The 27,537-nt window shown below is 45.7% G+C and overlaps 1 protein-coding gene across 3 annotated transcripts in view; it reads right to left on the bottom strand.

The window, feature by feature from the left end:
• Positions 1-3,917: 3,917 nt before the first annotated feature.
• The window catches only part of SIM2 (SIM bHLH transcription factor 2), an 84,561-nt gene continuing 60,941 nt past the window's right edge, over positions 3,918-27,537 (bottom strand). For 2 of the 3 annotated variants that reach the window (XM_083171732.1, XM_083171734.1), the window contains exons 5-11: positions 24,840-24,925; positions 22,294-22,493; positions 20,589-20,695; positions 20,083-20,230; positions 15,604-15,772; positions 10,434-10,836; positions 3,918-5,553 (exon numbers count right to left, since the gene is read on the bottom strand). In XM_083171732.1, the coding sequence (XP_083027858.1) occupies positions 4,835-5,553; positions 10,434-10,836; positions 15,604-15,772; positions 20,083-20,230; positions 20,589-20,695; positions 22,294-22,493; positions 24,840-24,925 (1,832 nt within the window). In that variant the 3' untranslated portion in view covers positions 3,918-4,834. The remainder of the gene's footprint in view (positions 5,554-10,433; positions 10,837-15,603; positions 15,773-20,082; positions 20,231-20,588; positions 20,696-22,293; positions 22,494-24,839; positions 24,926-27,537) is intronic. The other variant, XM_083171733.1, reaches the window with a different exon arrangement.

A 27,537-nucleotide genomic window follows, 5' to 3' on the forward strand; every position in this document is an offset into this window, starting at 1 on the left:
CACCTGCCCCGTGTGCCTGGTACCACCATACTGTACCTGTGTTACATACACCTGCCCCGTGTGCCTGCTACCACCATACTGTACCTGTGTTACATACACCTGCCCCGTGTGCCTGGTACCACCATACCTGTGTTATATACACCTGCCCCATGTGCCTGCTACCACCATACCTGTATTACATACATATGCCCCGTGTGCCTGCTACCACCATACCTGTGTTACATACACCTGCTCCATGTGCCTGCTACCACCATACCTGTGTTACATACATATGCCCCGTGTGCCTGCTACCACCATACCTGTGTTACATACACCTGCCCCGTGTGTACCTGCTACCACCATACCTGTGTTATATACACCTGCCCCGTGTGCCTGCTGCCACCATACCTGTGTTATATACACCTGCCCCATGTACCTGCTGCCACCATACCTGTGTTATATACAGATGGGGCCGGGCTCATCTTTCCAGGGGATGGCGATGCCATTCGCCATTCCCTGCTCCGGCGCCATCTGTGTGTCGGAAGGGGACGCGCGCGCACGAGGTGCGCGCGCGTCCCCTTCCGACGGTGCTGCCGTCCCCTTCCGACGGGCGCCCGGTGCCCACACCGGGCGCCCGCACCCCCCCCACAGCCGCCTCGGGTCCCCCCAGCCCCCCTCGAGCGGGAGGCGGACAGTATTGCGTCCGCCTCGCCCGCCGGCCGCCCGGATACTGAGACGCACGTGCGTGGGGGACGCACGCGCGTCTCAGTCAGATGGCGCGCCGTGTTGCTGGCGGATCGCCAGCGGCATGCTGCTGGCGATTCGCCAGCAAGCATAAGGCTTGCCCCATCTGTACACCTGCCCCATGTACCTGCTGCCACCATACCTGTGTTACATACATATGCCCCGTGTGCCTGCTACCACCATACCTGTGTTACATACATATGCCCCGTGTGCCTGCTACCACCATACCTGTGTTATATACACCTGCCCCGTGTGTACCTGCTGCCACCATACCTGTGTTACATACACCTGCCCCATGTACCTGCTGCCACCATATACGTGTGTTATATACACCTGCCCCGTGTACCTGCGGCCACCATACCTGTGTTACATACACCTGCCCCATGTACCTGCTACCACCATACCTGTGTTACATACACCTGCCCATTGTACCTGCTACCACCATACCTGTGTTATATACACCTGCCCCGTGTACCTGCTGCCACCATACCTGTGTTATATACACCTGCCCCGTGTGCCTGCTACCACCATACCTGTGTTATATACACCTGCCCTGTGTGCCTGCTACCACCATACCTGTGTTACATACACCTGCCCCGTGTGCCTGGTACCACCATACTGTACCTGTGTTACATACACCTGCCCCGTGTGCCTGCTACCACCATACTGTACCTGTGTTACATACACCTGCCCCGTGTGCCTGGTACCACCATACCTGTGTTACATACACCTGCCCTGTGTACCTGCTGCCACCATACCTGTGTTATATACACCTGCCCCATGTGCCTGCTACCACCATACCTGTATTACATACATATGCCCCGTGTGCCTGCTACCACCATACCTGTGTTACATACACCTGCTCCATGTGCCTGCTACCACCATACCTGTGTTACATACACCTGCCCCGTGTGTACCTGCTACCACCATACCTGTGTTATATACACCTGCCCCGTGTGCCTGCTGCCACCATACCTGTGTTATATACACCTACCCCATGTACCTGCTGCCACCATACCTGTGTTATATACAGATGGGGCCGGGCTCATCTTTCCAGGGGATGGCGATGCCATTCGCCATTCCCTGCTCCGGCGCCATCTGTGTGTCGGAAGGGGACGCGCGCGCACGAGGTGCGCGCGCGTCCCCTTCCGACGGTGCTGCCGTCCCCTTCCGACGGGCGCCCGGTGCCCACACCGGGCGCCCGCACCCCCCCCACAGCCGCCTCGGGTCCCCCCAGCCCCCCTCGAGCGGGAGTCGGACAGTATTGCGTCCGCCTCGCCCGCCGGCCGCCCGGATACTGAGACGCACGTGCGTGGGGGACGCACGCGCGTCTCAGTCAGATGGCGCGCCGTGTTGCTGGCGGATCGCCAGCGGCATGCTGCTGGCGATTCGCCAGCAAGCATAAGGCTTGCCCCATCTGTACACCTGCCCCATGTACCTGCTGCCACCATACCTGTGTTACATACATATGCCCCGTGTGCCTGCTACCACCATACCTGTGTTACATACATATGCCCCGTGTGCCTGCTACCACCATACCTGTGTTATATACACCTGCCCCGTGTGTACCTGCTGCCACCATACCTGTGTTACATACACCTGCCCCATGTACCTGCTGCCACCATACCTGTGTTACATACACCTGCCCCGTGTGTACCTGCTACCACCATACCTGTGTTATATACACCTGCCCCATGTACCTGCTGCCACCATACCTGTGTTACATACACCTGCCCAGTGTACCTGCTACCACCATACCTGTGTTATATACACCTGCCCCGTGTACCTGCTGCCACCATACCTGTGTTATATACACCTGCCCCGTGTGCCTGCTACCACCATACCTGTGTTATATACACCTGCCCTGTGTGCCTGCTACCACCATACTGGAACTGTGTTACATACACCTGCCCCGTGTGCCTGCTACCACCATACTGTACCTGTGTTACATACACCTGCCCCGTGTGCCTGGTACCACCATACCTGTGTTACATACACCTGCCCTGTGTACCTGCTGCCACCATACCTGTGTTATATACACCTGCCCTGTGTACCTGCTGCCACCATACCTGTGTTATATACACCTGCCCTGTATACCTGCTGCCACCATACCTGTGTTATATACACCTGCTCGTGTGCCTGCTGCCACCATACCTGTGTTATATACACCTGCCACGTGTGCCTGCTACCACCATACCTGTGTTATATACACCAGGCCTGTGAGCATGCTGCCACCATACCTGTATTATATACACCTGCGACATGAGCCTGCTACCACCATACCTGTGTTACATACACCTGGCCCGTGAGCATGCTGCCACCATACCTGTATTATATACACCTGCGACATGAGCCTGCTACCACCATACCTGTGTTACATACACCTGGCCCGTGAGCCTGCTACCACCATACCTGTGTTATATACACCTGCCCCGTGTGCCTGCTAACACCATACCTGTGTTATATACACCTGCCCAGTGTGCCTGCTACCACCATACTGTACCTGTGTTACATACACCTCCCCGTGTGCCTGATACCACCATACCTGTGTTACATACACCTGCCTCCGTGTGCCTGCTACCACCATACCTTTGTTACATACACCTGCCCCCGTATGCCTGCTGTCCCCATACCTTTGTTACAAACACCTGTCCGTGTGCCTGCTGCCACCATACATGTGTTATATACACCTGCCCCCTGTGCCTGCTGCCCCCTTTCCTGTGTTATATACACCTGCCTCGTGTACCTGCTACCACCATACCTGTGTTATATACACCTGCCCCATGTACCTGCTACCACCATACCTGTGTTATATACACCTGCCCCGTGTGCCTGCTACTACCATACCTGTGTTATATACACCTGCCCCGTGTGTCTGCTGCCACCATACCTGTGTTATATACACCTGCCCAGTGTGCCTGCTACCACCATACCTGTGTTATATACATCTGCCCCGTGTGCCTGCTGCCACCATACTTGTGTTATATACACCTGCCCCATGTACCTGCTGCCACCATACCTGTGTTATATACACCTGCCCCATGTACCTGCTGCCACCATACCTGTGTTACATACACCTGCCCCATGTGCCTGCTAACACCATACCTGTGTTATATACACCTGTCCCGTGTGCCTGCTGCCACCATACTCCTGAGCACACCTTAGACACCTATTAAGCGTAAAAATCGACAACGTACTTTGACTTTGGTTTATTAGTACATGGAAAGACTATTTTTTTTCATGGACATTTGGCACAATAACAGCACAGTCAGCCCTTCCTAGTACAAATACGTATTCTTACTGGTTTAGGTCATGTCTACCTTGTTCAGATGCTAAATGTTCTGGGACCAGATGGCGTTTACATCTACGGAGGAGATCTGTCCCCAGAATAATGTCTTTGGTACTTGCTTTTTATTTTCTGCCCAAAATAAATCCCTCATAATAGATCAAACAGACAAATTCCCCACTGTCTGGTGAGTGAGGCATTTAAGGCCTCGCATCCTCAGATTCTCCTACACCACGTGCCCAGGGAATGCTCAGCTCCCAGACTCTCTCTGTGGCATCTTAATTCAGATTATTGCCCAATGAGCTTATTCATCTAAATGGGGGGACTGTGATTGTTCTGGGTGCAGAATTACTGAACAAGAGTATGAGGGCAGATTTGCAAATGGAACCTTGCAACGACACCCTCATACATTATGTATCTGTCATGTGGTCTACTCAAATTCTCTTTCTAGAACAGAGGATGAGGTTGTTTGAGGGGAGACTGTATAAAATATTTAATAGGATTTCCTTCATATAATTAAATTGGACACAGTACGTCTTGACTTATGCAATGGAAAGCGGAAACTATGATCTGGCTTATGACTTCTCAAATGGCTCGGTCTACCCCAGACATTACTCTATAACATTGCCGCTGTATGGTCGGTGGTGTCTTCGTGAACTTTTAAGGTTCTATTACACACGGCTTGCCAAGAAAACATGCCCGTCCTTTCATGGTCTTTGGCCATGATTGATCAATGACGTGGCCCCCTCATGCCCCAAGCTAAATAATTCCAGTATTGTTGGTTTTGTTACGCAATCGGTGAACAGAAGTCCATGACGACCGCTGTCACCTTCCATTCGTTATAATTACAGAGGTCCCGATATAATGAGGAAGTGCAGTATCACCATGGGTTTCAGGGGAAGATACAGACGACGGACTTTGGTTCCTGTAAAGAAACGAGTTTGGCTCCTCTGGGGAATAGCCATAGCTTTCCGTCCCATGTTCCCGCTCTGTGCACGATGGGGTATGACAAGACCCGTGCTTGGATAACACATTATGGTAATTTAGCGGTACGTACGGGACTTGGCTACGTGGTTTGAAGTGCTCATGTTCAGTATTATGGTGAGGGAATTTTGGTGTCGTTCTGTCGCTGTTTTCCAGTTCATGATATCCCGATTGGTGCAAACCAACGTGCCCATATCGAGGCTCCTTCATACATATCCTACGCGTCTGCTCGTACACCATTGGCCTCGGCAGAAGATGGCTTAGTTGTCCTACAGTCTTAGCATGGAGACATTCAGATCTTGGCAGGAAAGAATTGTTTAAGGAGTCTGTAAAGTGCTTTTCACTGACCATCGTCTTCTCCTGCTGGTACCTGCTAAAGTCCATCTTATTTTCTTCTTTTACCGGGTGAAATGTTAGGCCTTCTCTGTTCTCTTGTTTGCTGCTTTTCATTGTAGAACAGTACAGTTCATCTTTATACCGGGCGTTGGGTCTTAGCGATGATGTGGGACATCCCGTAAATCCATCGGATGAGTTGTCTCCGCCACCGTACCTCTTGGCTGCTGGGTGTTTTTGGACAAACAAAAGATAAAATATGTTAACTGAGATTTCTAAATAAAATAGATCAGAGTTAATTATATATATAGAAATATTTTCTTAAGAGGTCATTAAACCAAGTTGAAATAATATAAAACAGTCATCTTGTAAAAGTTTCACAATCCAGTTCCAAAATGAATGCCGATTTGGTGGTGTATGTAGATATTAAGATATCAGAGCTTGGACATTTTGGCCGGGAGTCTACCGAAAATCAGATCCCCCTGCCAGCCCCGGGGAAAGGTGGGCAACCCTCCCGGATTCAGGGGGACCCCCACTGCGCCCCCTCGATCGCGGCAGTCTTCCCCCGACGTCGGCATTTAGATGCCGCAATCCGTGAGTCTCAGAGGAGGGGGTGGAGCTAAAATGTCACAATCGTGGCATTTTAGCTCCGCCCCCTTCACAGAGATCTGTGAATTTGGCTATTTTGCATCTTGGGGGTGGGGCTTAATGACGCCACGCTCAGGCCCCGCCCCAGAACTGCTGCTGAAAGTCTCCTCTCCGGGTTTCTCCATTTATGAAAATGTGCTTATCTTAACACCAGCAAATGATAGGTAAAATAAAAGGCCATTTAAAAATAAAAAAATTTAAAAAAAGAATTTCTGTTTTTTATATGAGATAAAAGCATTAAGGCAGATGTATTAAGCTTTAACAAGAGATAAATGCAAGGGTGAGATAAACGTACAGCCAATCACCTGCTAACTGCCATGTTACAGGCTGTGTTTGAAAAAAGTCAGTAAGGAGCTGATTGGCTGGACGTTTATCTCTCTTTATCACCCTTGCATTTATCTCTTATTAAGGCTTAATACATCTGGCCCATTGTCCTCCAAACCGGTAACTTCCTGGTTCCGCAACAGAAACTCCCGCTGCGTCTATCATTACCTGCTGATGGTGGAACCCCGCAGAGTCAGCAGGGACCTATTCACTATACAGTATAACCTAAGGCAGATACTAAAGGTGGATTGCAGGATTACAGCCGTTTAAACTCTATTTGTTCGCTCTCCAAACCCCTGTCAAGGAGAAGAACATTTAACATGCATGAATCAAAGCAAATTGCCTGTTTGCTGTAATTTCCATGTAATGTGGATTTCAGGCTGCAGGAACCACAACATAAGCAGCGCATGGCGCGTGTTTACACTGACACATCACATCAGCGTGGCGTGTTTAGATAAGTCATACTGTTATGGTTCCGATGGATATCACACATTCTCCTTGATCTCCGCTGAGCGGTTAAAAATTTGCATTAATCAAATATTAACCTTCGGCCGTAAACGCGCTGCTCACAAACATTGGTAGACAGTCAAAATACCAACCTGTTCAAAATGCCAACATTTAATATGCCGACATGGTCAAAATGCCGACACGGTCAAAATTGTAACGATTAAAATGTCCCCCAGGATTGTCTATGACATGGGTCTTCAAACTGCGGCCCTCCAGATGTTGTGAAACTACATGTCCCAGCATGCATTGCCACATTCTTTCCTATAAGAGCAGGCCAAAACTGTCAGAGCATGCTGGGACATGTAGTTCCACAACATCTGGAGGGCCACAGTTTGAAGACCCATGGTCTATGAGCTTCTCATCTACAGTTCTCTCTTGGAGAAGGTATGGATCATTAGGTCGACAGGCTGAAAGGTCGACATAGGTCAAGGTCGCCAGGTCATTTGGTCGACACCAGCATTAGGTCAACATGGGCAAGGTTGACAGTCAGAAAGTGGACATGGGGTATTTCACAGTTTTGTTTTTTTACCTGAATGTCGACACAGTCGGCTTGGACACAGGATAATGTGCACCGTGTCCCCTCACATGGCTCGCTGCGCTACGCTCGGCACACTATTTTGTTGTCCTACCATGCCCTAGTTGATGATAGGGCATGAAATACCGACTGTCGGCACATGTCGGCTCAAAATATAGTGAAAAACCCCACGTCTACCAAATGACCTGTCGACCTAGACCCATTTAGACATTTTCAGCATGTCGACCGTATGGTGTCCACCCTATGTTTGTCGAACTAATGACCGTATCCCCTTCGAAAGGAAACATATCATTTTGGTAAGTATGATGGTGACGTTTCCTAATGATCTTGTAACCACTGGGGGCATTGGAGGGTTGATTGTTTACATAGCAGCCAGTACATACATCCTATCCACACCGACCGTACACCTACCCACAGCCAGTACATACAGCCTATCCACACTGACCATACACATACCCACAGCCAGTACATACAGCCTATCCACACCGACCGTACACCTACCCACAGCCAGTACATACAGCCTATCCACACCGTCCATACACATACCCACAGCCAGTACATACAGCCTATCCACACCGACCATAAACCTACCCACAGCCAGTACATACAGCCTATCCACACCGACCGTACACCTACCCACAGCCAGTACATACAGCCTATCCACACTGACCATACACCTACCCACAGCCACTACATACAGCCTATCCACACTGACCGTACACCTACCCACAGCCAGTACATACAGCCTATCCACACCGACCATACACCTACCCACAGCCAGTACATACAGCCTATCCACACTGACCGTACACATACCCACAGCCAGTACATACAGCCTATCCACACTGAACGTACACATACCCACAGCCACTACATACAGCCTATCCACACTGACCGTACACCTACCCACAGCCAGTACATACAGCCTATCCACACTGACCATACACATACCCACAGCCAGTACATACAGCCTATCCACACTGACCGTACACATACCCACAGCCAGTACATACAGCCTATCCACACTGACCATACACCTACCCACAGCCAGTACATACAGCCTATAACACTGACCATACACCTACCCACAGCCAGTACATACAGCCTATCCACACTGACCGTACACCTACCCACAGCCAGTACATACAGCCTATCCACACTGACCGTAAAGATACCCACAGCCAGTACATACAGCCTATCCACACCGACCGTACACCTACCCACAGCCAGTACATACATCCTATCCACACCGATCGTACACCTACCTACAGCCAGTACATACATCCTATCCACACCGACCATACACCTACCCACAGCCAGTACATACAGCCTATCCACACTGACCGTACACCTACCCACAGCCAGTACATACAGCCTATCCACACTGACCGTACACCTACCCACAGCCAGTACATACAGCCTATCCACACCGACCGTACACCTACCCACAGCCAGTACATACAGCCTATCCACACTGACCGTACACCTACCCACAGCCAGTACATACATCCTATCCACACCGACCGTACACCTACCCACAGCCAGTACATACATCCTATCCACACCGACCGTACACCTACCCACAGCCAGTACATACAGCCTATCCACACAGACCGTACACCTACCCACAGCCAGTACATACAGCCTATCCACACTGACCATACACATACCCACAGCCAGTACATACAGCCTATCCACACTGACCGTACACATACCCACAGCCAGTACATACAGACTATCCACACTGACCGTACACATACCCACAGCCTGTACATACAGTCTATCCACACTGACCGTACACATACCCACAGCCAGTACATACAGCCTATCCACACTGACCGTACACATACCCACAGCCAGTACTTAGAGCCTATCCACACTGACCACACACCTACCCACAGCCAGTACATACAGCCTACCTACACTGACCGTGCACATACCCACAGCCAGTACATACAGACTATCCACACTGACCGTACACATACCCACAGCCAGTACATACAGCCTATTCACACTGACTATGTACATACCCACAGCCAGTACATACAGCCTATCCACACTGACCGTACACATACCCACAGCCAGTACATACAGACTATCCACACTGACCGTACACATACCCACAGCCAGTACATACAGTCTATCCACACTGACCGTACACATACCCACAGCCAGTACATACAGTCTATCCACACTGACCGTACACATACCCACAGCCAGTACATACAGCCTATCCACACTGACCGTACACATACCCACAGCCAGTACATACAGCCTATTCACACTGACTGTACGCCTACCCACAGCCAGTACATACAGCCTATCCACACTGACCGTACACATACCCACAGCCAGTACATACAGCCTATCCACACCGACCATACACATACCCACAGCCAGTACATACAGCCTATTCACACTGACTGTACACCTACCCACAGCCAGTACATACAGCCTATTCACACTGACTGTACACCTACCCACAGCCAGTACATACAGCCTATCCACACTGACCGTACACCTACCCACAGCCAGTACATACAGCCTATCCACACTGACCGTACACATACCCACAGCCAGTACATACAGCCTATCCACACTGACTGTACACCTACCCACAGCCAGTACATACAGCCTATCCACACTGACCGTACACCTACCCACAGCCAGTACATACAGCCTATCCACACTGACCGTACACATACCCACAGCCAGTACATACATCCTATCCACACTGACTGTACACCTATCCACAGCCAGTACATACAGCCTATCCACACTGATCATAGACCACCCACAGCCAGTACATACAGCCTATCTACACTGATCATGCACCACCCACAGCCAGTACATACAGCCTATCCACACTGACCGTACACCTACCCACAGCCAGTACATACAGCCTATCCACACTGACTGTACACCTACCCACAGCCAGTACATACAGCCTATCCACACTGACCGTACACCTACCCACAGCCAGTACATACAGCCTATCCACACTGACCGTTCTGATAATGACACATAAAAGAGAACTAGCATGTTAGGTTATGCTTTAACCTTTTTTAAGTGGGTATGAAATAATCTACTTACCATCATAATTCTGGGAGAGGTTATGCCGTGTCTGACTTGTTGCTTGATCATGAACAGTTTTAGGCGGTGAATTTGGCACAATGGAGTTGGAGTAATGCCAGTGGCACTCGCCGCCCGTCTGTATAGTGCCGAAGAAAAATCTTGCTACCTCGCAGGGCGACCCTTGAGCCTGTCCATATTTAGAAGGCACGCCTTGTTTCTTGCTGCCTATTACGTGGGAATCCATTGGAAAGTGTCCGTAGTGGTAAGGGAAGGGCAAGCTGTAGGTGGGGGCATATAACAGTTCGCTGTTTTCCGTGTGGCTGTTGGGTTCCTGGTTGGCTGTGGCACTGACGGTTGGGCTGCCTTTCCAACTGCCAGACTGTGCGCAATCCAACTTGTCACCGTGGTAGGAACTGTATGACTGCAAACATAAAGCCATATTATTAGCACAAAGGCCGCTCCCCAACCGTAGAATCACATTTCTAGTCATCAGATATATAACATCATAATACATGTTTTGTACATTTGTACAATCACATCATAGAATATAAAGACATAACTTCAAAGTCCGGACTGCAAAGAATTCAGCGCTATTCTCTTCCCTCAGTCACATTTCTCAGATTCTCTCCTGAAATACAGTCTATAGCTGACGCATTTCGCCAGAAACATCCTAATCTGTGCGGCTCCTGCAGTCATTAATGTTATATTTAGCCTACTTCCCAGGTTATACCATCTTGCAAATTACTATAAAACAGTCCAAGTTTACAGTAACATTGTTGTTTGGTGTCACAAAATGTGAAATGCGTTAGTACATATTTTTGTGCATTGAAACTTTCCCGTCATAAAAGATAAGTAGCTTTGACCATTTTCTTTGTCGCAATATATAACAAAGCTTTGTCTTGTTCCAAATACAATTATGTCCAGAATAGAAACTAAACACGTCTGTATGATGAAATAAAGACAGGGGTTAAAGTGAGGGGAACCGGGTTGGAAGTGAGTTCCACCACTTCTAATGGTAGGGGGAACTGAGTTCCACCTCTATCACAGCCCTGAACAGTAATTCCAACAGAAAAGCCTGTCCCAGCGGCAGCTTCTTCTAGCACGGCATATGTGATGTCATGCCGCCACCGCTGTTGAAGTGAAGAAGGTGGGAGCAGGCTCTGTGCTTGCTGAAGGTAGGTGAAAGGGGGCTGGAGGGACTCAGAGGTGGGGAAGCTGCTGGAGGGACAAAGGGAATGGAGCTGCTGAGGGACATGGACAGTGAGCTGCTGGAGGGACACAGGGAATGGAGCTGCTGAGGGACATGGACAGAGAGCTGCTGGATTGACAGAAACAGATGTGTATAAGCAGCACAGCTGTGAACATTATATCTATAAGGGGCAATACTGTGTGACTTAATATGAATCAAGTGCACTACATGCGGTGTAATGTGTATATGATTGTGCTACTGTGTGTTGTCATTTTAATAGGAGTTACTATTGTGTGACCACACCCCTTCCTTGTGGGGCCATTATCTCTTTAAGGGAGGTAGGGCACAAATTCCCTGGCACTAGTCTAGTCTCTGCCTAATATACGGGGAGGGGGGGGGGGGGGGGGGGTGTTTGCGGAAAGGAGTTCCACCACCTCTCCAGAACCACTTTAAGCCCCGAATAAAGACATGGATGAAAGAAACTCCAGAAAAGCAAGACAATTGGGGAGATGCAGAGTAACACTTCATGGACAGATCTTGCCAATTTTTGGACTGCACGTGTCACATAGACAAACATATAGGTGATTCTGTGTTATATGTGTTTTAGGGGGCTATTCGTCATCCCTTAATTTGCATAAAACAGGTTAGAAATTAAAATTTTCTACTTAATTTGAGTAAATTAGGTCAGTGTGTCACTGGGAAGGAATCTGTTGTGGAGAGGGATCTCTTCTGATCCCTCTTTACTGTCAAAGTAGCACTGTAGGCTGAAGTAGCGGTTTAAAGATTTGAAATTAAGAAAAAATAATTATTGGGGGCCACCAAGCCCACAATAATTAGCATAATTAGCCAGTGTTGTATCTGACATGTTAGTGCCATGGATGATACAAAAACACTTGCTCCTGCAAAAATATGCATTTTGGACCGTAATCCCCCTGCAATTTGACTGACAGGAAACCGCCTTTTGGGGGCGGTAACAGGACATTTTCTGGGAGTGGAAGGAAAAATGCAGGCATTTTCAAGGGAGGTTCTGTAACGTCTCTGTTGCAGTGTTGTGATATCTACTCACAGTCATCTGCAACTTGGCAGATGAGCGATCAGGCGCGAATGAGGCCCATTTTTCTAAAGTGTTCTTCCAGCGCTATCCTCTAGAAAGTGCGCCATATAAATAAAAATGACTTACTTTCATACAGTATAGAAGGTGGGTATTTATAAGCCTATAAAGTACATTTATTTTAAATTGAAAAATCCCTTTAAATTGTCCTCAACTTTCCACCACCTTACTGGAAACCATTGGTCAAGAGTACAGCAATAAAATGTGTTTCCTGGCGCAGTAATAGTAGTCTTACAAGAAGCAATTCTTCTGTCTACAATAACCCTCCTCATCTGCTTCTAAACTGGAGTCTTTTCTTGTCAAGTTGTCCTTAATTTATGGTGGAAGGTGCGGTCAGCCGCCGGTGTCCAGGATGCTGTAGAACATTTCATATTAGCCACCCCATTAATATAATCCACATCTGAGCACAGCGCAAACAAGTTAGAACCTATATAAAGTTTGACAGTTAAAAAGGTGAAAGTATTCCAAAAATGTTAGAATATAAAACTGTACCAATCACGTGCCGCTGTGTGTCCAACACAGTTAACAACATTAAAGACATCTTGAATTTATTTGCAAATGCTTACTTGCAATTTAACCTAAATATATTACTTTTATCTTTCTAATGTTATTGGGGTAATTCATCAAAGCCTTGCTATCAGCCAGACAGAGCTGTATCTTTGTTGCCTTTTTACAAATATAAATTCAGGGAGGGTTTTCAGACCCACCATGCTGTTCTTCCTGATGGCTGATGGCCCTGCCCACTCAGCATGACATCATGTGTACAGTGGGTGTGGCCTATACAGGAAGCTGCAAAGCACTTGCTACGGCTCTGGTGGTTTTTATAGTGGTCGAGATATTTTAAACATTTCATTTATGTCTTAGAACAGTGGTTCCCAACCTGGGGTACTAGTACCCCTGGGGGTACTCTGCAGACAAGTTGGGGGTACTTGAAAATAATATTGTAATGGCGGAATATGAAAAAAAGTATTTTGATGACAGACGAAGACCCATTGCTATGGAGAAGAACTATGTTGTGTCACTTATGGTTCTGTCTTCAGCGTCTCATTGTGCTTTTGGAGCTTCCCATGCTGCCCTCAGACATCAGCGATCATCTGCCCTGTGCTGACACGGGTGGAGGACGCAGCGGCATTAATCCTACAGGTGTAAGTGGGAACCCTGGAGACAATACACAGCCAGCGGCCAGACACGGAAGGGCACAATTCCTGTCCGCTACTCCTTAATATAAGGACATGCATAAGGATACGCATACCGCTCACTTCCACTCCACGCATAAGTACTGTCTATATTTTAAATTGAGAGGAGGGGGTACTCATCAATGAAAAGCCTAATCAAGGGGTACGGGAGAGAAAAAAGGTTGGGAACCACTGTCTTAGAACAATGTATTATTATAAAACTTTATTTAGGCTACCACAAGTGGTCTGCAACACCATACAGAGTGCAAACAACAGGATAGTACAACAGTGCAAGATAGTACACAACACAAAGCAACAAACAACACGACAAACTCTCAACAAAGCTAAGGACGCAAAGGGAATATAAAGAGTAAAACTGTGCCCATTAGCATGGGCACAACTAGTGGGTAGAGGTGCAGATAGGGTACTTATGTAGTATCTGGGCGCCCGATTTTGTGATTGTATGCCTTACCTTAAGGCATACAATCAGATGTGATTCAACGCGGTTTTCGGCAAAATCGCATCGAATCGCATGCGATGCGATGGGATTCGATGCGATTTTGCATAGGATTCAATGTTAACAAGGTCCTGTTCATTTCTCCACTATCCAAGTGGGCATAGAGTTGATTTTATATAGCGTGGCGAGCGCAGCGAGCCACCGAGCCCGAAGCGTGGCGAGCATAGCGAGCCCCGCGAGGGGACGCGGAAAACATTTTAAGTAATCCGCGGCCCTTCGCGGGCCTCGCCACGCTTCGGGCTCGCCACGCTTTATAAAATCAACTCTATGCCCACTTGGATAGTGGGGAAATGAACAGGACTATGTTAACATTGAATCCTATGGAAAATCGCATTGGATCTCATGCGATATCGCATGCGATATCTGATGCGATTCGATGAGATTTTTCCGACCCAATTTTAAAATCGGGCGCCCAGATACTACATAAGTACCGCAGATAGAGATGCCCAAGTAAGGCAGGAGTGAAGTCTGAGGGCAGAGAGCTCCAGGAAGAGTGTGGCTGGTTAAGTGGGTAATAAGAACAGTAGGGAGGAGGGCCCTGCTCATTCGAGCTTACAGTGTAAATGGAAAGAGGGAAATATGGATAACAAAAGTAGTAAACCAGGGCAGGAAGCAGGAGTGAAAAAGATGGCGGGTACAATAGAGTGAGGTACAGGGCTGGATTAAGGGGGGTGGGAAGGGGGTCTTTACCCCTGGACCCCACACTTGCTAGGGGCCCCCTGTAGTTGGCATGTATTTAAAAAAAAAATAAACATTTTTTTTTTTAGCTAAAGGTTTTGTGCATGGGAGTGGGGTAGTGCTGCAGCTTCACCTATCTGCCAATGTGACAATGATTACTGGTGCTGAGCATCGGGAGCTGACGCACACCGACTGCACAAGTGTGCAGCGCATTACTTGGAGTTGACTAAGTCCCATGACACTTTGCACAAGAGGGCAGAGACTGAGAGGTTTGTGCTGAGCTCTGATTGGTGGAGCTCATTACATGCTTCTCAGGCCCATGGAGGACAGTAGCAACAGCAGCCTCATCATGGGAGGGTTTTTAATCAGAGGCAGCACTATTGAATCTTCAATAGAACTCCCATCTTAGTAAATGTACCCCTTAAGTTCAGGAGTGCGAGTTAGTAACTAGATGGGGCTGGTCATTGGTCAACTGGAGAAGGTGGGAGGGAGTGTGTATGGAGATGTGATATACTTGCCTCTGCATAGGGGTTTGATCGTTGTTGCTTGGTTCTGACTTTGGCAGCCTTGAGTTTGGCAGGCTTGCGCGCCTCCTGCGAGCTGCTCATTGAGGTCCGGCATGGAAATGGGGCCTTGGAAACAGTCATCTGCTCCAGGGACAGCTGCAGCTCCTTATACTCTATATCTCTGTACAGAGGAACACAGGCAAATATTTGCACCAATTCATCAACAATATGAAGGTGTCTGAGACAATGCTTACAGGTCGTGGTCTATATGTCATGATCTATAGGTGCTATTGGCTGGATGGCAGCAGGTGACTTATTCTATTTTATACACACAAGTAAAATTGTTTGGTCTTTACTCCAAGATTCATAAACCGTTTTATTAATAAATGTGTTTGCGGTACTCTATTCATCAACATGAAGAGGATACTGTTTCAAATGTATATATTCTTTAGATGGCATTGGTGCACACAGAGGGGGGGGGGGGGGTTCCTGAGCACATTGATGGGACAATTTTTTTTATTTCTGTTACTACTGCACCGCCTTATGCCATGATTCGTGGGACTGTGGGGAAGGGGAGGGGCTAATATGACCCAACTGTATGGGAAACATATTATTTCAGCACTGCTTTCTCTCGGTAAACCCACAATTCACAGCATTGTGGCATGAGGGGGAGGAGCTTAATGTTGTGAAGTGTCCAGCTACTCCCCCATCAGTGACCTGATATATATACACTGTATATAATTGCAAGTAAATAGTTTAAAAGTCTTACTGCAACAGTAGCAGCTACGCGTTTCACAGTTACCAGGTCTGCTATTCCTTGTTAGGTGAAACGCATGTCTGCTGCTTCTGGTGCGTTACACGGATAGGGTGTGCTTTCATCCACCTGTTACACCTGGAGGTAGATTTACTAAGTAGTGATTTGTCAAAGCCAGTGATTATCGGCCAATGGATTTAAAATGACAATAAAAATAAATGCTAAATCTGGCTTGTTTAGCTTTTTTATATTTATCGCTATCTTAAGCTGCCAGTGATTGGAGACTGCTACTTTGTAAATCTACTGCCAGATTTCGGCTGAAATTTGTAAAGATTAATTTTAATCAATTTAATTTGATCTTAATCGATAATGTGTTCCAAAATCACACATTTGTAAATGGCTATAAAAATAAAACCATGTTAGTAATCTAGCCCCGGCCTGAAACACAATATTGATTTAGTTTGAATTAAAGTCAATCTTTAGTAAATTTACCCAGTAATCTTACCCAACCTGATACTAGAACTTTGTGTTTTTCTTTACGAAACTCTTAAATTCTTTGGTGTTGGCCACAAGGTGGCAGACTTCTATATATGTCATACGGCCCCAGTATTTGATAATACTACAGATACGGCAATATACACTAAAGTAATAATGATCATTATGGTGTGTACTTGTGCCTGTACGTAAATAATGTTTTTTTTTTTTAACAAAAACCCATTTGAGATTTTACACCCATAATGAGGGAGAATGGGTGACGCCCAGACTAGCCACAATGCAAACTCAGGGCCTCTGCCATTTAGTTTTATCATCTATGGTATTTGGGGTAATTCCACTCTCCCTGTCTGACCTGTCATCTGTAACAAGCTCTGAGGTGTAAATGAATGTAGCTGCAGCTCTCCCAGTCATATATAAGACTAATAACATTAATACAGTGCTGGTGTGCTGTGGTCTCTCTCTAGCTCCAAGGTCTGTCTGCTTTTCCAGCTGTTTATCTTCAATAGATTTTTATTGAGAATGGCCAGGCATAACAACTTAACATTAGCAATTTGCATAGTAAGTTAGAGTACATTATATACGTTTAAGAGATTAGAGAGAATATAAAAAGACACTCAGTATGGGTATAATGTTAGATACTATTCAACGTGGCCATTAATTTTGTGTTTTATGGTCAATACAGTATTAATACAAAACCATGAAAGTTGGTTAAAGGAGATTGAGATGGGAGGGTGGGGAAAAAAAAAAAAAGGGGGGGGGGTTGAGGAAAGGGGAAGAGAAAGACATGTATGCAAATGCATAAACATATTCAGAGCTTTGTATACATGTACGTACCTACATACATATGAACATTTATCTATTTAAATGGGTCGAAAGAATCGCTAAGTAATTGCAGCAGAGTGAAGTGATAGGGAAACAGGTAAAGAAAGAAAAAGAAAAAAAAAAAAAAAAAGAAGGAAAGAAAGATAAAATATATAAATATATATATGTATATAATAGGAAGGAGTCAAGGAAGAAGAAGAAGAAGAGGAAGAGCCCTCTCAGCGGAGTCCGGGTAGTGGTAGAACACGAGAGAGATACCACGGGGACCATATTGTGTGGAACTTGGCTACAGAATTGTTCCGGAGACTAGTGATATATTCCATCTCGGCTATGTAGTTAATCTTATTTATCAAAGCATTCAGGGAGGGTGCATTGGTATCTTTCCAGTGCTTAGCTATTAGAGATTTGGCTGCCATGCATATATGCATGGTAAGCTTATCCTGATGTTTAGGGCTTTTCCAGCTGTTTATATGGGGCCACCATCAGTAAATGGCCTATTACACATGTGATAAATAATAGGGGTCCGATGGAATCACATCCTAGTAAGCAAACTCAGGAAACCTAAAGTTTTCAGATTTTGGCTGCAAGAACAAATGTCATCTTAAGATAGCGCTTGTTCTAAGAGCCCCACTCTGTTCTGGGCGTATACCTCTGCTGCCTCCTCACTGTGTTACCAGGAGCTCTGTGCATGATGCCTCTTAGGTCACACTAGTGCAGGAGCCAGCGACAGGAAAGGTGAGTAGCGCTGCAACAGAACGTGGGGACAGATACTTTTCGGAGCATTGGCCCCAACACTGTGGCAATGCCTGAATTGCACTGGTGATCAGAATCTAAGTTGTATACTTTAGGCCTCCGATGATGGTCAAGCCCCTGTGCCTTATACATTGAACAATGATTTCTACAAATGCTTTTTGTCTTTCCAGGCAAAGGGCAATGTATGGGCATAATTTTAATTACATTGCATGAAATCGGCAGAACGATGGTCTGGATGAGTTTTTCCCAAAATCAGTCCCCTAACAGTTCATGTTTTTCAGGTCAACAGTGGATTTTTAAAATGTGACAGTTGGTGATACACCGCACATCTGCCGGGTGTCCCTGGAAAAGGGACCTGTGTCCTGGGGTCCCTAACCACTGATCTCGGTGATGGGACATTTCTGAAAATCAAATCAAACCGTGTTTGGCGTTGAATGATTATGGGTCATCTACACACATTGAACGATTATTGCTCGGACTGTTGAGTATTGGCCGTATTGGAATGATTATTGCTCAGTTTATGGCTGACTTTAGTCTATGGTGATGTCTTGACAGCTGTACATAATGGAAAATGGGCCACTGTAACACAGAGCCACCAGGGCAAGACCCTCGTTATCCACAGTCTGGAGGGAGCAATAATCCCGCACAAATTAACACTAAACCGTTCAGTGTAAATGACCCTCTATTTATATTGTAAGTGACCCTCTATTTATATTGGAGGTGTCTGTTTATTGTATTACCATAGTAGGCATTTCCTGGTCATGTGCTCCATAAGAGGGGGGCGGGGGAGGGGGGGATTCCAGCTGCCCAGAATGACTCTGTAAGTGGCTCTGGCATCGTTCTCTTTAATCTCCCCTTCCACTAACAACTCGGAGAAGTATGTTTTGATTTTATCCATGGATTTGCTACTTTACTATGTCCCTGTCAGACTGATCTGCTCAGGTCAGTGTGTTATTCCTAGCGGAGTAGACTTTGCACCTTCCCATACGGTTTCAGGGTTTATTACAGTTTTGCATGTTTTGAATTATTACGTAGGCCCCGTTCTGTATGCAGCCAATGTCTATTGAGTCATCTGTTTGCACTCCATTTAAATGACATTGCAATTGCCTGTGATTTGATAATTATGGATTGATTGCGCTGTTTATACGAGCCGGCTTAGTCCTTTCTGCTGAACGTGTGTGTGGATGTTTTTTAACTGCTTTCAGGATTGAAGGTTTTTGGACTTTAATACTTGTTTATTTTGGATATTATGTTAGTGTGTGTACTTTGGTGTGTTGGGACTCTGCTTGTGCGTGTTGCTTTTGGGGATAGTTATGCTTTTTTTCCCCCAAGTGTCTGTATTTTTATACACTGGCAGAACTATCGCTACTGCAGAGAGTGCAGCCGCCATGGGGCTTGGAAGAAAGTTGGCCTGGCAATGTTGCCTACCCTCCAGAGGCTCCCAAGCGTCCACTCTCACCGTTGCAAAAGACCCCACTCCAGTGATCACTCATAGGTGCAGAGTGGAGGTGCCGGATAACCTCCCACTGTTAAATGCCCGTTAGTTGGGATCCCGAATTACAGGGTCTATTCTCTGGATGCCATTATGACATCACTTCCTAAGCAGACATAAGTATATTCACAGCACTGTTCACACACTCGCACGTGGATGAGTGGCGCACACTTACGTGAGTACATAGTTCACGCTCACTATACAGTGAGGCCTGGAGGAGCGACTGTTGTGGACGATTGTGGCGTAACTCTGGATCCAGACCCATCCCCCGTGTTTGGAGAGCAGCCGGTAGTACTTCGTGGTGACCTGACCTTTTACCAGCACTCAAAAAAGAAACGAGACACCAGTCGTTATAATGCATCAACAATATGAACGTACACAGCAAAAAATATGATGTAGGGTGCAATGACCAAGAAATCGCCACCCCTGTGAGTGATGATGTCATTCTTGGATTTGAGTTGAGGGTGGAAGAGACAAATGTCAACTCAGCAAACCCACACAATGTCCACTGCCTTCTTTCCATCCATGGAACATCAAACAATTGGCAAGCATGCTTTCACATTTATTGTTTCATTTCACCGTTATGTCTATCATTTTCTAGGATGAAATGATAGACACAGTCTGATTGACTTAGTACATATATCCCTATGTGAGTGTTCTGTGTATAATGTTTGCACTTACAAAGGTGGTGGGCGTATCTCAGGTGGAAAACATCGCAGCCGTGGACGTGGTGGTAGAGCGTTTTCTCGATGAGATCTTGAGGTTCGTAACCAGTTAATTCAGCTACTCTGCACAGAACAGAATGAGTAATGAGTATTATTTTTATAGATGTGTTTCCCATTGATCCCTGCATTACAGCGTACAACATCTGGACACTTTGGATGGAGTCAACTCTATTTTGGATCTTCTGTACAACAATAAAACATATTCGTATCTCCTTTTTATTCCAAGAGAACAAAACTCTGAGGGTTGTACACGATGCCTGAAAGCCAAGAACTGATTACATTTATTGGATGCGGTGGGTTCATAAAATTATGAGTGATCGTAAAAAACAAATTAGCAAAACCACTGGATGTTGGAGCGGCATCCGCTGCAAGTTATAAAATACACAAACGCAAATAATTTCTACCATGTGGACGTAATAGTCATTCAAAAGAATCAAATGATTAAAAATAGCAAGTCTCCAAACCAAACTTTTATATTTTAAATAAAAATAAAATGATATGCCAAGTAAGTGTATTTCTAAAAACCGAATTCTCCTTAGAAGTGGATAGAAAGAAATAAGCCTCATCAGTGTAGGACAAGTTCCTGCTCCTTTTGAGGATGCATTATCTCAGTGGTTCTCAACCCCCATAGGCAAGTGCCTTAAAATATGACAACAATAGCTGGTATATAATATGATCAATAGAGCTGCCACCACATCATGCAGTGTAAGGGACAGAGCAGAGCTGCTGCACATGCCCAGTGTACCAGCTTCTTCTAGCACATTTACTGTATGTGTGGATTTGAGCCCTCAAACATCGCAATGGAGAGCAGCTGCCATGAGGAAGAGACAGGAGCCTTAACATGAGGTGGGAGATTGTGAGCTTCGAAAGTGAAGTACTGGTTCTATGTTTGTGTATTTATTTATTATGATATGTTTAACCTTTTCCTAACCACTTATTTTATTTAAATGTTTTAAATAGCCTATACCATAGACCAGCTGTAGTGTTAAATATTAATACTGTATTCCATTCAGTATCCAGTGTATAAAAAGATACATTTTTAGGGGTTTTACCATTCCCCCAGATTCCCGTTCTCACTCCAATGCAGAGTGGGAGATTTTGGATTACATTTGGAAGCCCCCCCTCTAAAAATCCTGCATTTGCCACTCACTTTGGTCCTCAAGGACCCCCAGCAGTGCATGTTTTCCAGGTCACCCGGCAGGTGCACAGGTGCACTCATTATTCACTGACACATTTTAAAACATCACAGGTGGAGCTAATTATTTCACCTGTGATTATGTGTGGAGACCTGGAAAATGTGCACCGTTGGGGGTCCTTGAGGACCGAGGTTGGGAACCACTGCATTATCTGAACACCGTGCACACGGTGCAGTACGCCGACGACCGTTTCACCATGCAAATGGTTTTAAGACTGTGATGTTGTTATATTAAATTAAATAGGATTGCAATGTCAGGTTGATGTAAGCATTATTTAATGGACAATACAACATAAAAATACAGTGCCTATTCATTCGTCTCTGCAATTCTATTCCTTTAATTAACATCTGTTATTGCCATGTTTTTCACAGACTCATTACCATGGTATTTTATCATTAAGTTCATGCCAGGAAAGCTTGTTTGATAACCGTTGTCATGCATTTCTTAGTACATATGGCTGCTTACCTTGAGTCCAGGAAAATGAGTTTGAGGTCCAGACTGGCTCTGAACATAAACATGTTACTGTGGAGTTTGATCTCTGTGATGGCGCTCGGGGGTAAGGACTGACCCACAGCCACTAGCCCTACAATTTGATAGCAGGAGTCATATAAGGAAATGTCCAGCATATACTGCCTTATTTTCAGATACCCACTGCAGTGAATCACCTGTCACACAAAGATAAAACATATATCACATATACACTGTACATACCAACCATGACACAAGGACTATATGACCAGAGTCTGTTCTACCCATTGCGCAGACAGGGACACGTAGGAAAGACTATTGGGGGTTATTCAATCTTTATTTCCGACAGGGGAAATAGTGGTCTATGCCTATTCAATGCTGCTGTTCCCATGGTTATCAAGATGGTTGGGAGATATGCCCATAGCAACCAAACACTTCTACATTTTTTTAAAACTTAATAAATGGATGATTGGTTGCTATTGGCAACTGCTCGCCCTGACTCCTTTAGAAGGTTTGATTCAACCTATGCGGTACGTTTACTAAATGTTCTAAAAATGAAACGAGGTTATGTTGCCCATAGCAACCAATCAGATTATGTCTTTCATTTTCAAGGATTCAATAGAGACTTGATGGATGAAATCTGATTGGTTGTTATGGGCAACATCACTTATTTTCATTTTTAGAAGCGTTAGTAAATGTACCTCTATGTATCAGAGGTTATGGTACAGCGGATTGACGCCTTAACATAATCGAGCGCATCTAGATCGACAGTAACGGAAGTTATACACCGGCGTTTTCGCGGCGTGAGCATGGGCGAACGGTCACATGGCCGATATGAGGTTTTTCATGTTTTTCTGGTGCCGAATGTCACAGGGGTCCCCGTGGACACTGAACATGTGCACAGTGTCCCCGTAACATGGTCCATCTAGACATTGTAGGTCCATTGACCGGATAAAGGGGGATATTCCCCGACAGCATTGAACAGGGATCTCTGCAGAGCATGCCCGACTTCACAAGCAGTTGGGCACATTCTGCTGAGATTGTCCAGGAATTTCCGACCGCTTCGCGCAGCCACGCCCCCTTCTCGGTGCTCGGCAGATGGGACATTGAATCCTGCCTTCCAAATCATTGTCGAGCCGGCCGAGCGCGGGATAGAGTCACAGCTGTCCAGGCCAGCCCAACAGTCGTGACCCTGCATAGTAGTATAAGTCTGGTATTCACTTTGCTAAAGTTTTACATTTTGGTTGCTGTTATTGCATTTGATACCATCATAGTTATTATTTACGTTAATTGTGGTACATATTTGGTTAAAAAAACAAATTACATTTAATGTATTTTTTTTTTTCACTTCTTTTATTAACAAGTGGAATGGTGTAAATAACGTATATCACAACGTCATCGTGGCTCATAGCAGTGACCAAGAGCACTTTATACTAAACAACTTAAAGACAAGAAGTTCAAGGGCAAATACTGAAGCATTCTAATGGGCTAAAGTCATCGCCTACCAGGGTCCCGACGGTTCTGCCAGTATTTTTAAATCGGCAATCATTTAAAATACAAAACCAACCTGCTGTTGTCTTTTAAATGATTGCTGTTTATCGTCTGCACAGGCCATTACATCACCGGATGTCAGCTGCCCGTCCACTTCCCCCCAAGCGTACACGCATATGTAAGGTTGCCTACCGGCGGAAGGGATGCTGGCCGTCACAATACCGATGGCGGCATTCTGACTATCGCTAGGAGACCGATGCTGGAATGTCGAAATTGAATAGAATGCCAGCCCCCGGAATCCCAACTGCTGACATCCAAATTATATGTATGGAGAGGTTTTGGCACTATCGGATAGGGATAGAGTTAGGCTGTGGTATGAGAGGGTTAGGGTTGGAGAGGGTGGCAGTAATGGTACTACCTGATTTTTATTAGAATTGCCTCCACCGGGAAGCCTGCATCAGCACTGCTGGTCATCTGTATTTATCGCCCCCTGACCGGCCAATCAATGCCCTTATCTGATTATACCATGCCTGTCTCTGAGCTGGTCTCCCGTTTATTGCAGGGTTGCCGACTTTTACAATCTCCTCTCCGGCAGAACCCCGGAGAGGAGACTGTCAACATCACTTCTGGGGGGCGGGGCCTGATGGAGACATCATCAGTCCCTGCCCCCAGTAATGCAAATACCGCAATATGCGGATCTCCGATGAGGGGGTGGTGTTAAATATGCGCAATTTGCATATATAGCCCCGCCCCTCCCACCGAAAAGCCGCGAATCGCGGCAATTTAAAGCTTCCGCCACCAGGTACATGAGGAGGGTGGAGGGGACCGCCAGAATCTGGGAGGGTTGCCCACCTTTCCGGGGGGCCGGGAGGGGGACCCGATTTTCGGGATCCTCCTGGCCATTCCGGGAGGGTTGGCAACCCTGGTTTATTGCCATAATGTCTGCAGTAGATGCCAGGCACTGGATCGGGCAGCCCAGACCAACTCACTCATACCCTGTTACCCATATTCTTGCACACAGAAAGTAATCCCTCCCGTCCCATGCTGGTCACCTTGTATCCGCTGCATGTCAGGCCAGCGTTTCTTTTTGCCAGAACACATTTCATCCGTAAAAAAAACGACCTCTCTATTTCATATTCTGTAAGAGAACAATAAATGCATTAACATTAACTGGTATTCCCACGTTATGCATCGTGACACATCATACACCTACATATGACCAGGGAGAGGGTGATCCCGGTGCATTTACACCTTTATTATCATCTACCTCGTCAGATGTGTAAGAGAGCGACCAAAAATCATACATATCATGCAATTTGGCCGCAACAGTTCCGGATGAGGGAGCTGGTGCATTGTCGTGGTGGAAAAAAACTAACCTATGAATCAATCTGAAATGTGGTATGGCGTTGTTTGCAAGATGGCAGTACACCATAGTGATTCCAACTTTCCTCAGCAGCGCCACCTGTCTTCAAACACGGGTACTTATTGATCCACCCTCGTGCGGCTGTACCACTTCCTGCTTGCCCACCTTACTGAGGTAACACTAACAAGATTGATAAGTGCAGGTATTGAAATGATAGGAGTACAGGTAGGACCTACGCTACTGACTTATGTGTGTCGGAGTGAGGAGGTCCACATGCAGCTGGCACAGTCAAACAGATCTGCCAACATTACCTGCTACTTTCCCAGGAGTCATAAACAATCAGGTGCAGAACCAAACCCTCTCCATAAGTGCTGCCATAATCAACGACTTTCTGTAGCCAACAATTAGCCCATAGCCATGATATACATATTATACCCATAACCATGATATACATATTCTACCCATATTATACCTATAACCATGATATACATATTGTACCCATATTATACCCATAACCATGATATACATATTATACCCATATTATACCCATAACCATGATATACATATTATGCCCATAACCATGATATACATATTATACCCATATTATACCCATAACCATGATATACATATTATACCCATATTATACCCATAACCCTGATATACATATTATACCCATAACCATGATATACATATTATACCCATAACCATGATATACATATTATACCTATAACCATGATATACATATTCTACCCATATTATACCCATAACCATGATATACATATTATACCCATATTATACCCATAACCATGATATACATATTCTACCCATATTATACCTATAACCATGATATACATATTGTACCCATATTATACCCATAACCATGATATACATATTATACCCATATTATACCCATAACCATGATATACATATTATACCCATATTATACCCATAACCATGATATACATATTATACCCTTATTATACCCATAACCATGATATACATATTATACCCATAACCATGATATACATATTCTACCCATATTATACCCATAACCATGATATACATATTCTACCCATAACCATGATATACATATTATACCCATATTATACCCATAACCATGATATACATATTATACCCATAACCATTATATACATATTATACCCATAACCATGATATACATATTATACCCATATTATACCTATAACCATGATATACATATTCTACCCATATTATACCCATAACCATGATATACATATTATACCCATATTATACCCATAACCATGATATACATATTTTTCATATCTTATCCTCCAGAATGATCTAACTATCCTGCCACTAGGAAGTTCCTCCTGCAGATCCATGACAGGGCGGAGCCTAATCACATGAAGAGGCCATGTCCCGTGCCTGTGCGATTATATGCATCCCCTTGTCTCTCAGATTGTAAGCTCTTTTGGCCAAGCCCATCTTTACCATGTGCTTTTTGTCATTGTGTGTGGGACATACTAAAGGGAAAATGCGACCGAATACATCATTCAATGGAGGCCATTTTGAATTTAAATGAATATCATCTTTTTGGGGGTTTTCGTAAAGTGCTAACAATATTGGGCCTGATTCAGACAAGAATCAGGGGGAACTTTGCAGTCCGAAGAATTATCAAACGACCAAGCATGCGCACGGTACGCAGTTTCGTGCGTGGGGTCCCCCTATGAATGAAGCCAGAAATGGCTAGGCATTGCTGGACATTCGCTAGGTAATTGACAGATGGCGACTGTTTGTGGGTGGCCCGCCGGTGTCTTCTAGGAGTGGCCGGAAAACGCAGGCGGCGCCGGTCCGTTGGGAGGGAGTACCGCTGATGTCAGCAGCAGCCTCCATCTCCCCACGCCCATCGCAGCGCCAAATACGTCTAGTCTTACTCGTGGCTGCGAATAGGGGGAAAACCATTCGATATGGTTATATATACTTATGTATAAGTACTCAGCTATTGTTTTACAATTGAAGACACTTAATTCAGAATCCTAAACGCTGCTTGCTGTAATATGCTCACACACTGCAATAGTGGTGAAGTTACTTGTGCATTATGTTACGCCGAGATCCCCATTTAGTGCCAGCTACACAAGATCTCGGAGGGTTTTAAGCTTCAGGCTTAAGAATAATTTTGCTGACAGACTTGAGATAATTGCTGGCCTCTCAGTAAATAATGGGGTATCCATTTACCTTGTCACATTCAATGTTCTTTTTTTAAAATGTAGGTTAATGTTGAAATAATAGTCATGTCCCAGCGGTGGCCCAAGCTGCTAACTCATTACACACAGCGGCTGCGGGATTTACTCTCACACCAAGGGCCACTTCTGGTAAAAGCTATTTTCAGAATTGCTTTTCTCTCTTGT

Source organism: Crinia signifera, chromosome 2, assembly GCF_055691185.1.
Source record: "Crinia signifera chromosome 2, ASM5569118v1, whole genome shotgun sequence".
Classification (NCBI taxonomy): domain Eukaryota; kingdom Metazoa; phylum Chordata; class Amphibia; order Anura; family Myobatrachidae; genus Crinia; species Crinia signifera.